Below are 13,218 nucleotides of genomic sequence, written 5' to 3'. Positions count from 1 at the left end.
AGATTACAATTTACCAGTGTGTGGGGAGAGAGGAATGAGGAGTCTTTGCTTAATGAAGGGACAATTTCTATTTGGGCTGATGAAAGGATTTTGGAAATAGAACTCAATGATGTTGTACAATATTGTGAATAAAATTAATACCATAGATTGTTCTCTTAAAATTAGTAAAATGGGAATTTTTGTATTATATGTATTTTACTATAACTAAGGTTGGGAGGGGGAAGAACTGCTAAACATCCATTAGCCCTTGCACCTTTAATTATCCTCAAGGAACCTAGTTCTAGGTAGGAAGGAGTCCTGCTCCATCCTCCTGGCCATGGGACCCTCTCCTCCATCTCTCTTTCCGTCACATTGCCTACTAGTCTTAAATCTCAAAGATCAAGAGAGATATCTTGAGCAGGCACAGATGAGCACCAGTTCTAATGATCATAACTGGAGTCTGGGACTCGGGCAGTGGCCATTCCTCAAAGCACTGCTCTCTACTCCTTTCCAGCCATCTACAAGGTCACATTTCTTAGTCAGTCATTTGGGGCTGGGAGCGGGGCTGAGCTCATTTGTGGTTATGGGACTGAATGATCCTTGACTATTTCTCAAATACAGCACTAGGAAGGCAGTATCTGATTAGACACCTCAATAAAAATCCACTTCAAGTTTGCTATTGATCATGCTTATCTACTTTAATCACAATGGCCAGATCATTACCTGATCTCCATTTCCCTTCTGTTAATGAAGCACTGACTGAGCACCACTGCATACAAGTGTTGCCATGGTACGGGTTCCCCTGATGCAACAAGACGCCAGGAGGAAGCCAAACATCAAATTCCATTGCACATCAGAACTTGTCATCATTCTCGGCATTTCCTTTATTCACTGAGACACACAGAGGAAATATATTTCCAGGAAACTCTCACCCACTCGCCAGCCACCAGGCCACATCTTGACCAGCTGGGAAGAAGCCTCCAACAGTGTCCTGGTTGGTCCTCAGCATCACCTAGGCAGAAGGCAAAAATATGTGAGGGTCAAACCACAGGAGGTGCACACAGTGTCCTGGGTGCTCTGGTCAGGATGCTGACAGAGAAAACTTTTTCATTCTTCCTGCAGAGAGTAATGTTTTCCTAGAAACTATGATATGGCATCTTTTTTAAAAAATGGAGTTCCCGTCATGGCTCAGTGGTTAATGAACCTGACTAATATCCATGAGTTTCGATCCCTGGCCTTGCTCGGTGGGTTAAGGATCTAGTGTTGCCGTGAGCTGTGGTGTAGGCCACAGATACGGCTCAAATCTGGCATTGCTGTGGCTGTGGCTTAGGCTGGTAGCTGTAGCTCTGATTTGACCCCTAGCTGGAAACTTCCATGTGCCACAGGCAACACCCTAAAAAGACAAAAAAAAAAAAAAAAAAAAAAAAAAAAAAAAAAAAAAGACTTCAGGAGTTCCGGCTGTGGCACAGTGGGATCAGCAGTGTCTCTGCAGTGGTGATCCCTGGCCTGATATAGTGGGTTAAAGGATCCAGTGATGCCACAACTGCATAGGTCACAACTGTGGCTTGGATCTGATCCCTGGTCTGGGATCTCCATATGCCGCAGGGCAGCCAAAAAACAAAACAAAAAAAATAATTTAAAAAAAAAAGACTTCAAAAATCATAGTTTCAGTTTTTAAAAATAGGAGCTGGAAATCATATTCCTCAATTCTGTCCTAATTGCTCTCTTTATTGTAATTTACTTGAACTATGTGAGGTATAGACAAAGCTGTGTGTAGAAAATTTATAGACCCAAACATGTTACAAAAAAGAAATAAATATGAATGGATTAAGTGTCCAACTCACTAAGACAGAAAGTCTTAATAAATGACAAAGGAACTGTAAAAGACATGAAATAATAAAACTCAAGTCTTTATTCATTCATGCCAGGTGCTGGAGGTACCAAGCAGAGTGAGCCTGAAGTTCCCTGCTGGCTTTGTGCACCCGATAAGGTTGTTAGGGGAATAAGTTAAATTGGCATAAGCATTATCTGTGTCAAGAAAATGATTCTGACAAAAAGAATTAATTTTGTGAAAGTTGTCACGTTTTCTCAGATTCGTCATGACACACCTCTCCCTCCCTAAGACACTTTCCCCCAAGCCATTTGCCCACCCTGAAAGCCCCGCTGAAAACCCAAGTACAAGGAGTTCCTGTTGTGGCTCAGTGGAAACGAATCTGACTAGTATCCATAAGGACGCAGGTTCGATCCCTGGCCTTGCTCAGTAGATTAAGGATCCAGCGTTGCAATGAGCTGTGGTGTAGGTCGCAGACACAGCTTGGATCTGGCGTTGGATCTCTGATTTGACCCCTAGCCTGAGAACTTCCATCTGCCGTGGGTGCGGCCCTAAAAAGACAAAAAAGAAAAAAGATAACCCACATACCCACAGTCTGACAACCATTACCATCATGAAAGAGATGATGATGACAGAGATGTTGGCTGCATTTCCGACGCTTTCTGACATGGCAGGTGGCAGCGGAATCAGTCACGGTGCTAGGGCTCTAGGTGGCGCAGACCCAGGGATGGTGCTGTCTTTACATAAACTCTGGGTTAATGATCATCTCAGACAGTGGGACATGATTCTGACAGTAAAGACTTTTAAACCCCTCCTCTGGATTCAGGCTTTGAGAACCTGGTCTTCCAGTAATCAGTGTTGGCTTAAATAGAATGTGAAATGAGAAAAAGTGAGAAATGAGGTCTGAGAGGCCAAAAAATCAGAGGTAGAGAGTGGAGGGTTCACTGAGTGAAAAGACAGGGTCTATAAGACTAGACCAGGTTGAATGAGGGTTAGAGAGAGATGAAGTGGACACAGAGGGGAGATGGACAGAGATGAAAGGGCCAGGAAAGATTCAGCAGGGCCTAGGGATGAGGGTCCCTCATGAAACAGATAAGATTCCTGACCAAGGAACTGTATCTGTTGGGTGTTGCAGGATTCTCATACAGAAAGATGGGATAACGAGGTTTTTTGCCAGAAAGCAGCATTTATTCGTGACGGCACTGGCTCAGCAGATTCACATCCAAAGGCTGAGCCCGGTATGCAGTAGGGCGCTATCCTATATACCCTCTGTTATTTTCCCTTTTACATTTTGGTCCCTTTGTCCCCCTTATAACATACATTCTGCAAATTCTGGTTGGATGGTCTATGTTACAAAGTTGCACATGGATACTGATTATGTCTTGCTGCCACAGAGTTTTGCATGTGCACACAGATGCTGGTTATGCCACGTTGCCTTCCCTTTGTTCCGGGAGGGCCCTTACCACAAAAGTGGAGTTAATTATGCATTCCATGATTTCTAAAGCTGCATGTTTCTCTGTAAGAGGTAACCAGAAATGCGCTTCATATTAGGACTGTGGTGGCCCATGTAAGAAAGGCAAGTGACTTTATACTCAGAACTGGATCAGAGATGGGTTTGTTTGTTTGTTTGTTTTTGCCCCCACCCCCTGACCCCACCGCACCTACAGCATATGGAAGTTCCTGGGCCAGGTATCGAATCCGAGCTGCAGCTGCAGCAGAGACCTATGACACAGCTACGGCCAGATCCTTTAACCCACTGCACTGGGCTAGTGAACTCTTGCCTCCGTGCAACCTGAGCCACTGCAATTAGATTCTTAACCCAGTGGGCCACAGTGGGAACTCCTGGATCAGAGGTTTTGAATCAACCTAGAAGTGTATGATGGTGATTCTCATGATTCAGAGTTCATGACCTCTGGACCACAGGTAGAGGTAAATCCCTAGCACTTTTACTTGCATTTGTGCCCAATCTGAATCATCTGGTGTTTATGTTGACCATTTGGCCTTTGAGAATGCCCAGAGATCCAGAATCATTCTGTAGGGTTCTTCCTCCCGAGGCTACACCAGAATCAAGATGCATCATTATAACCAAGCAGGACCCAAGGGGCCTTCTCAGGACAGATCCCTCCCCTATATCCCTCCCCTAGCTCCTCTCTGAGGTTCCTATCTAGATAATAGTATCTGATGCACAATTCCTGAGTTTTTCAGATGCTAAAACCATCACCAAATGGAAGAAATTAACTACTTAATGATCAGGAGGTCCTTGGCCCCCAGGCCTTCTGGAGTCTAAGGATTGATCACTATCAACTAATCAGGGAACGATGCACAAGAGGGTCACAGACCTTGAGACACCCCTCCCTCACCTGGCCTTAAAAATGCTTTGCTAAAACCCTTCGGGGTGTTTGGAGTTTCAGAGCACCACCTGCTTTTATAATAAATGCTGCATTCTATTCACCATAACTGGGTATCAGTAGATTGGCTTTCTGTATAAAGGTGAGCAGACCCAAGTTTGGTTTGGTGACATCATTAAGTGCTTGGAGTCCTCAAATAGCCTACTGGGAAGAGGAGAAACATTTATGGCAGTCAAGAGTCCTGTTATCCATTCTATCACAAAAAAGAACCAATTTGGACTTCAAATAAGGAGTACACTGTAGCGCAGAACTTGCCCAGAGCAAGGCTGTTCTCTCTCCCTGAATCCCACATTTTTCATTTTCAATGGTGATAATAAGGCACTCTCACATGGATGTGACAACCCACTCTTTATGACAACCTTACCTTTATGACTCGATGATCATCAATCAAGAGGAGGAAAAACTTAAGGACTGTGATCACAGGATCTCATGGAGAGGTGGATCTCTGGCTAATTCTTACCATGTTTATTTGAGTGCTGCTGATCGGAGAGGAAGGCCACCGCCACCCCCTAGGAAACACACTGTTCTTCCCCCATGACACATAATCAAATTCTGAGGCTGTGGGTGAAGGTCAACACTGTGAGCAAGGGTGGCCTGGACAGGTATATTCCAATTTGGTTTTGTTCCATGAGCCTTGGGGTAGCTTATACAGCTACACCATGGAAGCCCAAATTCAAATGGGAAGAATAAAATGCTAAGAAAGGGACACACATAGGGGAGAAGAGAAGGTAAGTGTGAACTAATTAACCGTCTATATTAAGTATAGTTTATAAAAATATGGAACCCATAGTTTCATCTTTCATTCAGTCAGCGGGCACCTAGTTCCCTCCTGTTGACTGAAAAAAAAAATGCACAACCTAAAAGTCAAGAATTATGTTTTATTGGGTGGACTTACTGAAGATCTAAGCTTGGGATACCGCTGTTCAGCTGTTCCAAAGAGGTAAAGGAGGAGCCAGGATATATAGGAGTTTTTGCCCCCCAAAAGACAAAAAACACACAGGTAAACATCAAATATTACTGCTAATCACAAGAGCAGATATTTCAAATTAATTATCTTAGTGCTTTTTGATGTATGGGAAGAGGCAAATCTTACTGAAATTATCCCTAGGATGTGCATCTTATCTAGGTCCAGTATTCTGTTTTCCTCCATCCTGATTTCCCCTCAGGGTGCATCGTTGGGTCACCTGCAGTGACTGATGGTTTTATGGCTGCAAGGTCCTTTGTCTACTGAAATGGCAGGTAATATTTTTTGTGCAAACTCCCTTTGGGGTAAGTATTCCTAACCTCTGGTTTCTACTTCAAAGAGCAAAAGTCCAAGGGTCATGGGCCCAGAGAATCACCATCACACACTTTTAGGTTGATTCACTGGTTATTAAAACCTCTGACCAGTCCCTCCAGCCCTAGCCCTGCTTGTAAAGCCAAAGAAGATGACATACAAACATACAACAAGCATCTGTAAAGATGGCTAACACATCCAATAATTAAGGGAAATGCAAATCACAATGAACTATCGCCTCATAACCATTAGGATATCCACACCGTATGTATGTATCACATTAAAAAAAAAACTACTCATCTATTGATTGAGATTTAGGTTGCTTTTGCCTGCTGGCTATTACAAACAATGCTGCTATGACTACGGCTTTGCAAGTATCTCTTTGAGGTTTTTGTTAGTTTGTTTTGGTTTTTTTTGTTTGTTTGTTTTCTGCTTTTTTTTTTTTTTGGTCTTTTCAGGGCCGCATCTGTGGCATATGGAGGCTCCCAGGCTAGGGCTCGAATCAGAGCTGTAGCCACTGGCCTACACCACAGCTCACTGCAGTGCCAGATCCTTAACCCACTGAGCAAGGCCTGGGATCAAACAGGCATCCTCATGGATGCTAGTCAGATTTGTTTCTGCTGAGCCACGATGGGAACTCCTGAGATTTTGATTTTAATTCTTTTGGATATATACCCAAGACTGGGATTGCTAGGTCATATGGCAATTTTATTTGTAATTTCTTAAGGAACTGCCATACTGTTTCCCATAGTGGCTGGACCATTTCACCCCCACCAACAGCACATATTTTATGTATACCAGTACTTATTTTCTGGTTTTCAGGGTAGAACCCTTCCACCTTAGAAGTACCATTATGACTTGGAGCCTACTCTGCCTACTCACCTCAGGTATCTAAGTGGCCACTTCCAGGAGCTATGCAAAGGCAACCACCTCTGCATCCCAGGCTCCGACAGTTAAATTATTTTGGTGGGTGATTATATAGCCCACATTCATTGTCCTTCAGAATTTTCATGGGGCCACTCATCATTGAATTCCCAGCACCACACCAGGCTATTCTCAATTGTACCCTTGGAAAGATCCCATTATTGTTACTGAACCAAACTGGTTGGCTCACTTGAGCACAGTAAAGCCAATCTACTGACAGTATGTTGCAGTGAAGGAAACTGCAGCATTTATTGCAGGGCACTGAGCAAAGAGTCCAAGGCAGCTAGTGCTCAAAATACCCACGCTCCCCATAGGTTTCAGCAAAGCATTTTTAAGAGCAAGGTGAGGGAGGGGCTTTCCAGGGTATGTGATTAGCTCAAGCTGATTGGTTGATGGTGAGGTAATGTCGCCAGAGCTGCTTTAAGTGTTTCCTCAAAACCCTCTGACCTCTACCTTTAGTGGAATTTTCCTTGCTTAAAACCCTCCAATTCCCCTACCTTTACCAGGAGTTAATATAAATCTTTAAGTTAAAGGGTCCAGAGATAAGAAAGGAAGCTAAAGCAAAAAACCCCAGATGGAACCAGCTGGAGCCAAGATGACATGAATCTGAATTCCAACAGACCCTGAGTCTCAGTACAGGCTGAAGTTACTACATTAGCATATTAAATAAGAAGCCTACTACTGTCAGGACGAGACCTTAAAGGATCAAAAAAGGATGAAAGGGAGTAGCATCCCACTCCCTCTAAAAAGCCCTGTCCCTTCCCCATAAATAAATGCCTATGCTTCTCCATCATTAGCTTTGATCTCGAAGAGACAGCAGTGAGTAACGGCTTGAAGCAAGACCTTAATTCTCTGCTCAGGAATTGAACCTGGGCAACCTGGATGAAAACCAGGAGTCCTAGCCATTAGATTATCTAGAGACTGAAAGCAAAATTGCCAATTTTTACCCCCTGTTGAAAGCAAAAATGTTCCAAGGAGGCAAAGACTGTGAAAGCAGGCAGAACTTTTATTATTAGAAACATAGTACAACATGTGGGAGAGCACAGAGAAGTAGTCTATCTATGGCAGAAGCAAAGAAGTAATACATACCCTAAAGGGGGTGCAGGTGCGGGCGTCCTCCTCAAGGAGGAGTACACCAGAGAGGTGATTTAAATTGTTTACATAGGACAGTTCTTCTGGGTCTGTGTTCTCCTTTGACTAATTATCTTGTTTTATTTCTCACACCTGACCAGACCAGGGCCCTCCCCAATATGTACGCTTACCTTTTGGCAAAAATGGATTCTAGAGCAAAGGGTTCTGGGACGGTGTCAGAACTTATGGCCTAGCGCCCCCTCCCTTTTTGACCCCTAGAAGTCTTCCTGCACGTGTGTAATTGGGAAGGTCTCCTTGACCCCAGAAGTGACTGAAGTGGTTACCCTATCTTTCTACTCCAGCAGAGCACCTGCCATCAACTTTCTCCTTGAAGTGCCAAAGTGAAGGTCCGATTTACTCAGCCTAACAAGTCCCAGCTGTTCTCAGCCCTGGGGCCCCTCTACCTCCTACCTCAGCCTCACTCCTCCTCCCTTTGTCTTTACTCATTAAAATTAAATCACTCTGCCCAGGTGGGTGTGAAGTTGATCTATGAATTTAGCTCCCAATTCTCCATTCTTTGGCCACAAAATAGAGTTTGTGCTGTGTCAATCTCAGCTTCGGTTTTGGTTTCCTTATTCACCTGGTGGTTGAAAGTGTTCCCTGCCCTACCAGTAAATAAAGGGTGTTGCAGCCATCAAGCCTCTACAGCTGCTGATACCCACTGTGAGCCCTGAGGGAACTCAGGGTGAGACTCACCCTCAGGACACTCAGGATGGGAAAGAACAGGATACTGGCCCTAGACAGCTAAGGTGCACAGCAAAGGAATGATTTCAATGAGCCCAGACTCTTACATCTTCCTATACATAGAAAAGCACTGCATTCATGAACTTGAGATGCCTGGTTTCCTTTACTTAAATAGTAATCTTTTTATATTCTGCTGCCTGGTTTTTGATGCAAAATTCCCACATATCCTGGCTCTTCCTTCACCTCTTCAGAGCAGTCCGTCAGAGCTATCTGAGGGGCTGTCTCCCGGGCTTAAAGTCCTCAGGAAGGCCACCAAATAAAACATAATTCTCAACTTTTAGGTTATTCTTTCTTTTTTTTTTTTTTTTTTCAGTCTACAGCCTACTCGAGCCCTCCCCCACAAAGGCAGCATCCTTAGGAACAGGATCATAGGACTTAATTTGGTAACAATAACAGGGCAGTGTCACAAAGGTTAACACTATCAATCCTCAGGCTCTGGTAGGCCTGGGTGCTACATGCTCATGGTCATCAAATGGTTAAATTTCCTCCATTTGGTGGGGGTGTAAGCATCTGTAAAACAGCAAAGGAAATGTGCATCAGGTATCATTATCTAGGTACTTCAGAAAAGAGCTAAAGCACACAGGGGAGAGGTCTGTCCTAGGAAGGCCCCATAGGGTCCTGCTCAGTTATAGGTACAGCCATCAGTTATGAGTCCCAAGTACTGATGCCAGAAAGATGTTACGGGAATCTGGGTTCTTGTTCACAGTCAAAGAATGAACTCCGTGAACATATAGGCAGCAAGCAAGCAAAGTCTTTATTACAGGAAATCAAATAGCTCCCAGGGCTGCTGGGAGTGGGGAGAAGAGCCCCTGCTCTCTATTGTCCTATAGGGGTTTTTATCCCTTAAAGATGGGGGGATAGCAACGTGGAGTCCAGAAAGTTGTGGTTTCCTCCCATTGGCCTTGTCTGGTTACCTGTATCAGTCCTGTTCAATAGGAGTTTTAGGGATGGAAATGTCCTTTAAGTTTTATGGTTTCTTTGTCCTTCTCTTCCCTTAGACTGAATCACCATTTCTCTCCTTCCTTTTCTGTCAGTTGAGGAGTGTGTTAGAGATTAAGGTGCATGTGGAAGTAGGTACACTTCCTATAGTAAACAAGGCCTATGGGGAATATTACTCTCTGGAGCCCTTAAACCACAAATGTTAATCAATAGCCACACCAAAGAATGCAACGAAGCCCATGCTCCTACGCTGACTTAGTATTCTGTCCCCGTACCATGAAGAGGTGGTGGTGAGTAATGCAGGTTTAGGAAATATTTTCCAAGAACCTTTTACACCTGAATATTAGATTGGACTTGAGGCAGAACACTGAGTCCACAAATACTGTCCAGAAGGGTCTCATCCAATCCAACATTCCAGAGTTTTTTTTCCCTTTCACGTCATCTCTTCTCTCTGTATCCTCTCCTGGTCACCCTCCACCAGACAAACCAGAATCTTAAGCAAACCAGAATGCACAATAGGCATGCCTACTACCCAGAAGGTACCCAGGGCCTGATGCTAGGAAAGTAATCTGAACACCCACAAGGATTTTCCAGGGAAATTTCAGTGAAACTGAGGGAACTAAGTCAATGTCTAAATTCAGTGCATCTTCAAATTAACAGGACAACTAGAACTCAGTGCAGTGATTCTAGACTGATATGTTAGAATCCTTCTATACATCTATCTATGTACAGAATAGATACATAGATATTTTATGTATCTATTCTATACATAAAGAATTGAATTCCTTATGTCTATACATAAAGAATTGAATTCTTTGTGTATTAAAGAATACATTTAAAGGAACAGCGAGGAATTTTTGAGCACTTAGCACATTTAGGCTTTTTCAGTCTTTAGGATCATTTGAAGATATAGCCAACAAAACATTGTGTTACTGGAGCATCAGGACAGAGCAGAATAGAGTTCAGGTTTAGAGCTGGGCAAACACACAGGTTACCATAGGATAAAAATGGAATTTCAGGATTTCCCTTGTGGTGTAATGGGTTAAAGATCTGGTGTTGTCACTGCAGGGGCTGGGGTCCTGCTGTGGCACAGGTTCCATTCCTGTCCTGGGACCTTCCACATGCCATAGGTATGGCCAGAAAAAAGGGGGTGGGGGTTTCAAAGCAGTGGATAAGGTAAGGATTATTCAAGAAAAAAGGTCAGATAATTATCTTTCTCATAATTAAAACGGGTATTCAGTATGCACCTCAGGGGTTTAAATGCAAAACAATGCAACTATAAAAATACTAAAAGAAAAATTAGTGATTTAAAAAATTTAAGTGGCAAAGGCAAAGAATGACAGAAACCTGGAAGCAATTAACAAAAAGACCAATAACAGCAAACATCATTTACAAAAACAACCTCCAATACTTAGTTTACAAATCACTACAAATCCACTTGTAGGGATCTGTGCCAAAGAGATGATTCTGGATGAGCCCAGGTTTGAATCCAAAGGCAGTCACAGCAGCTAAAATTTATAGCAGATTTAGCTCAAGTATTAAGTGCTAAGGACAGAAGTTTCTAGATTTCCAAGTGCACATCATTTGGCAAAGTCACCTGGCAGTTTAATCTGCAGATAGTTGATGGGCAGGATCAGGTGGGGCCAAGGGCAGGCAGAGCCGCCTCCACTCCCATCCCACTGACATTCACTCAGAACATCTCTTAATTCTTAATTCTGCCAGGTGCAGATCAGGGTTGGCTGCTTTGGGGCCAGGATGGAGGTGGTGCCGGAAGAGGCAGGGCCAGCAGCGTTGAAATTGAAATTGAAATTGGGGTGGGCAGGGACCTTGCCTGGCAGGAACTCAGCCCCTGCCCTGTTCAGGGGTTGGTGCATCCTGCGAAGCAGTCAGACTAGTCTTCCCTCCAATCCTGCCCCGGCTTGGTGACTGTTTTGGGGCACAGGGCTGTGTCCCAGGAAGGACTAACCCTTTTGGAAAGGAGTACTGTACTTCCAACCCTGAGGAAATGAGTGCTCAAATGTGGTAGGGCTGGACGTGAGGGACCTGAGGGCACAGATCTTAGTTCCAGAGGAGGAAGGAAGGTAAGTAAACTGTATGGGTTGAGGCTGGAGGACAAAGACCAGAGTTAGGTGGCTATGGTGGTATTTCAGTGGTGTATGAGTGTGTGTGTGTGTGTGTGTGTGTGTGTGTGTGAGAGAGAGAGAGAGAGAGAGAGAGAGAAAGCCTAGGGGACACCTGAGCTCTTCACTGTGGGGGAGGATGCCTAGCAAGTGAGAAGAACCCAGTTACACACCTGATTGCACCCCCAAGCACTCTGACCATAGGGTCTTGTGAATCTGTGCGGGGAAGAGAATCATAGTCAGTAATTTTCTTGAATTCCCACGAATATCTTCCCAGGTCCTCTGCCTTTTACTACAGGACACTTCTGACAATCTAGGGGTAGTTCCTCTTGTTGATGTAATCAGAAAACATGTGTAGTTAGTAGCCTGATGATTATTTGAAGTCATAGTTAAAAACAAAAAATTCCCAAGCAACCATGAAGAGATGCCTAACATAACCATGTTCTTTAAGAGCCTCTCCCCTTCAGGGTCATCAGGACAGCCATGACCGGCAGGGCCAGGAGTCGAGCCCGAGGCAGAGCACGCAGTCGATCAGCTCCCGAACCTGCAGAGCCCCAGCCATCTGAAGTAGCCAGAGCATCTGAAGTAACCCAAGCACCTACTGGGCTCCAAGCGCCTGAAGTACCAGGACCCGCCCCACCACCGAACTTCGCTGATATAGTGAGACGCAGCGCAGCAGTGAGCTTCCTAATGTTCTCTTTATGAAAAACATGCTGCTTATTCAGAAAAGAGAGAATTGGTTGCTGAGCCAGTATGGTTCAGGTTTAGAGTTCTATCCTGCTAAAAGAGAACTAGTATGTCTTGTAAGAACAGTGTATGTAGGCTTTGTCTCCCTGGATATCCCCTCCACTGCCTCTCTTTCGTGTGTGTCTTCACAGAAGCAAAGCAGATTTTCTTTCAACCCCGAGGGGATAGAAAGGTATTTACATCCCTAGGCCTTAGCCGGTGACTCCTCTTTGGGGAGTGACTTCAAAATGGGCAATTTTGGAGTTCTAGTGTGGCTCAGTGGGTTGAGGATCTGGTGTTGCCACTACTGTGGCATGGGTTTGATCCCTGGCCCAGGAACTTTCACATGCCATGGGTGCAGCCAAGAAAACAAACAAACAAAAATGGGCAATTTCATTCAAGGCTTGTACAAACTGAGTTGGGTAGAATTTCCAGTCTTGTTTAAAACTTGCTATCCCTGCTGTGTGTCTATCACTTCTGTCTTTCCTTCACCTGCATCCACTTTGCATGCTGAGGGTCTTGCTTTTACAAACTGGGTTAGGTCCTGGTGCTGGCCCAGCAGTCACATGACCCCCATCAGGTCTCATTCCTTCTCCTCAGGACTGTTGGTTCTCTTTCCTCCTCTTGCTCAAGCCTCAACCCCTCCTCCTGCTCCTCTTCTATCCTAACTCTCGTCCATCCTTTAACATCAACTCCTATGTCACTGAGCAAATAGAGCATCAAAGCAGAACTTCAACATTGTCTTACTAAATCTCCACATCCTGGCCTTGGCCCCTCACCTGAGACCCTAGGGCACTGGCTCTGCTCCTAACTAAAGGGAAATACCTCCTGGGCCCCTCAACCAGTTCCCCAGCTCCCAGCATCTCCCCTGCAATTCTCCTGTCTCCTGAGTCCTAGATCATGCCCATCTCCCTACAACCAACCGAGTTGATGCCCATCCAGTAAGAATCTTCTCTTGGATCCTGCTTTCCTCACAGTTACTTCCTTTCTCTTTGCTTCTCATCAAAGAAGTCTTGTTTCTACTGTGAACTCCTGTCCTTGTTTCCCCTTTGTCCCTTTACTCCAGTATGGTGCCTTCCCCATCGCTCCGCTGAACCAGCTCTCATTGGGCTTCCCCAGTATCCTCCACTTTGTCAAACC

The 13,218-nt window shown here is 44.5% G+C and overlaps 1 protein-coding gene across 3 annotated transcripts in view; it reads left to right on the top strand.

Annotated features, from left to right (window-relative positions):
• PIWIL3 (piwi like RNA-mediated gene silencing 3) overlaps positions 11,021–13,218 on the top strand; it is a 34,668-nt gene continuing 32,470 nt past the window's right edge. Inside the window, exons 1-2 of one of the 3 annotated variants that reach the window (XM_021073160.1) lie at positions 11,021–11,313; positions 11,820–12,030. In XM_021073160.1, the coding sequence (XP_020928819.1) occupies positions 11,836–12,030 (195 nt within the window). In that variant the 5' untranslated portion in view covers positions 11,021–11,313; positions 11,820–11,835. Of the gene's footprint in view, positions 11,314–11,803; positions 12,031–13,218 lie in introns of all 3 variants that reach the window. The other 2 variants (XM_021073159.1, XM_021073162.1) reach the window with 2 other exon arrangements.

This window comes from Sus scrofa, chromosome 14 (genome assembly GCF_000003025.6).
Source record: "Sus scrofa isolate TJ Tabasco breed Duroc chromosome 14, Sscrofa11.1, whole genome shotgun sequence".
Lineage (NCBI taxonomy): Eukaryota > Metazoa > Chordata > Mammalia > Artiodactyla > Suidae > Sus > Sus scrofa.
The sequence above is the reverse complement of the archived record's forward strand: the minus strand, read 5'-3'. Positions and strand labels throughout refer to the sequence as shown.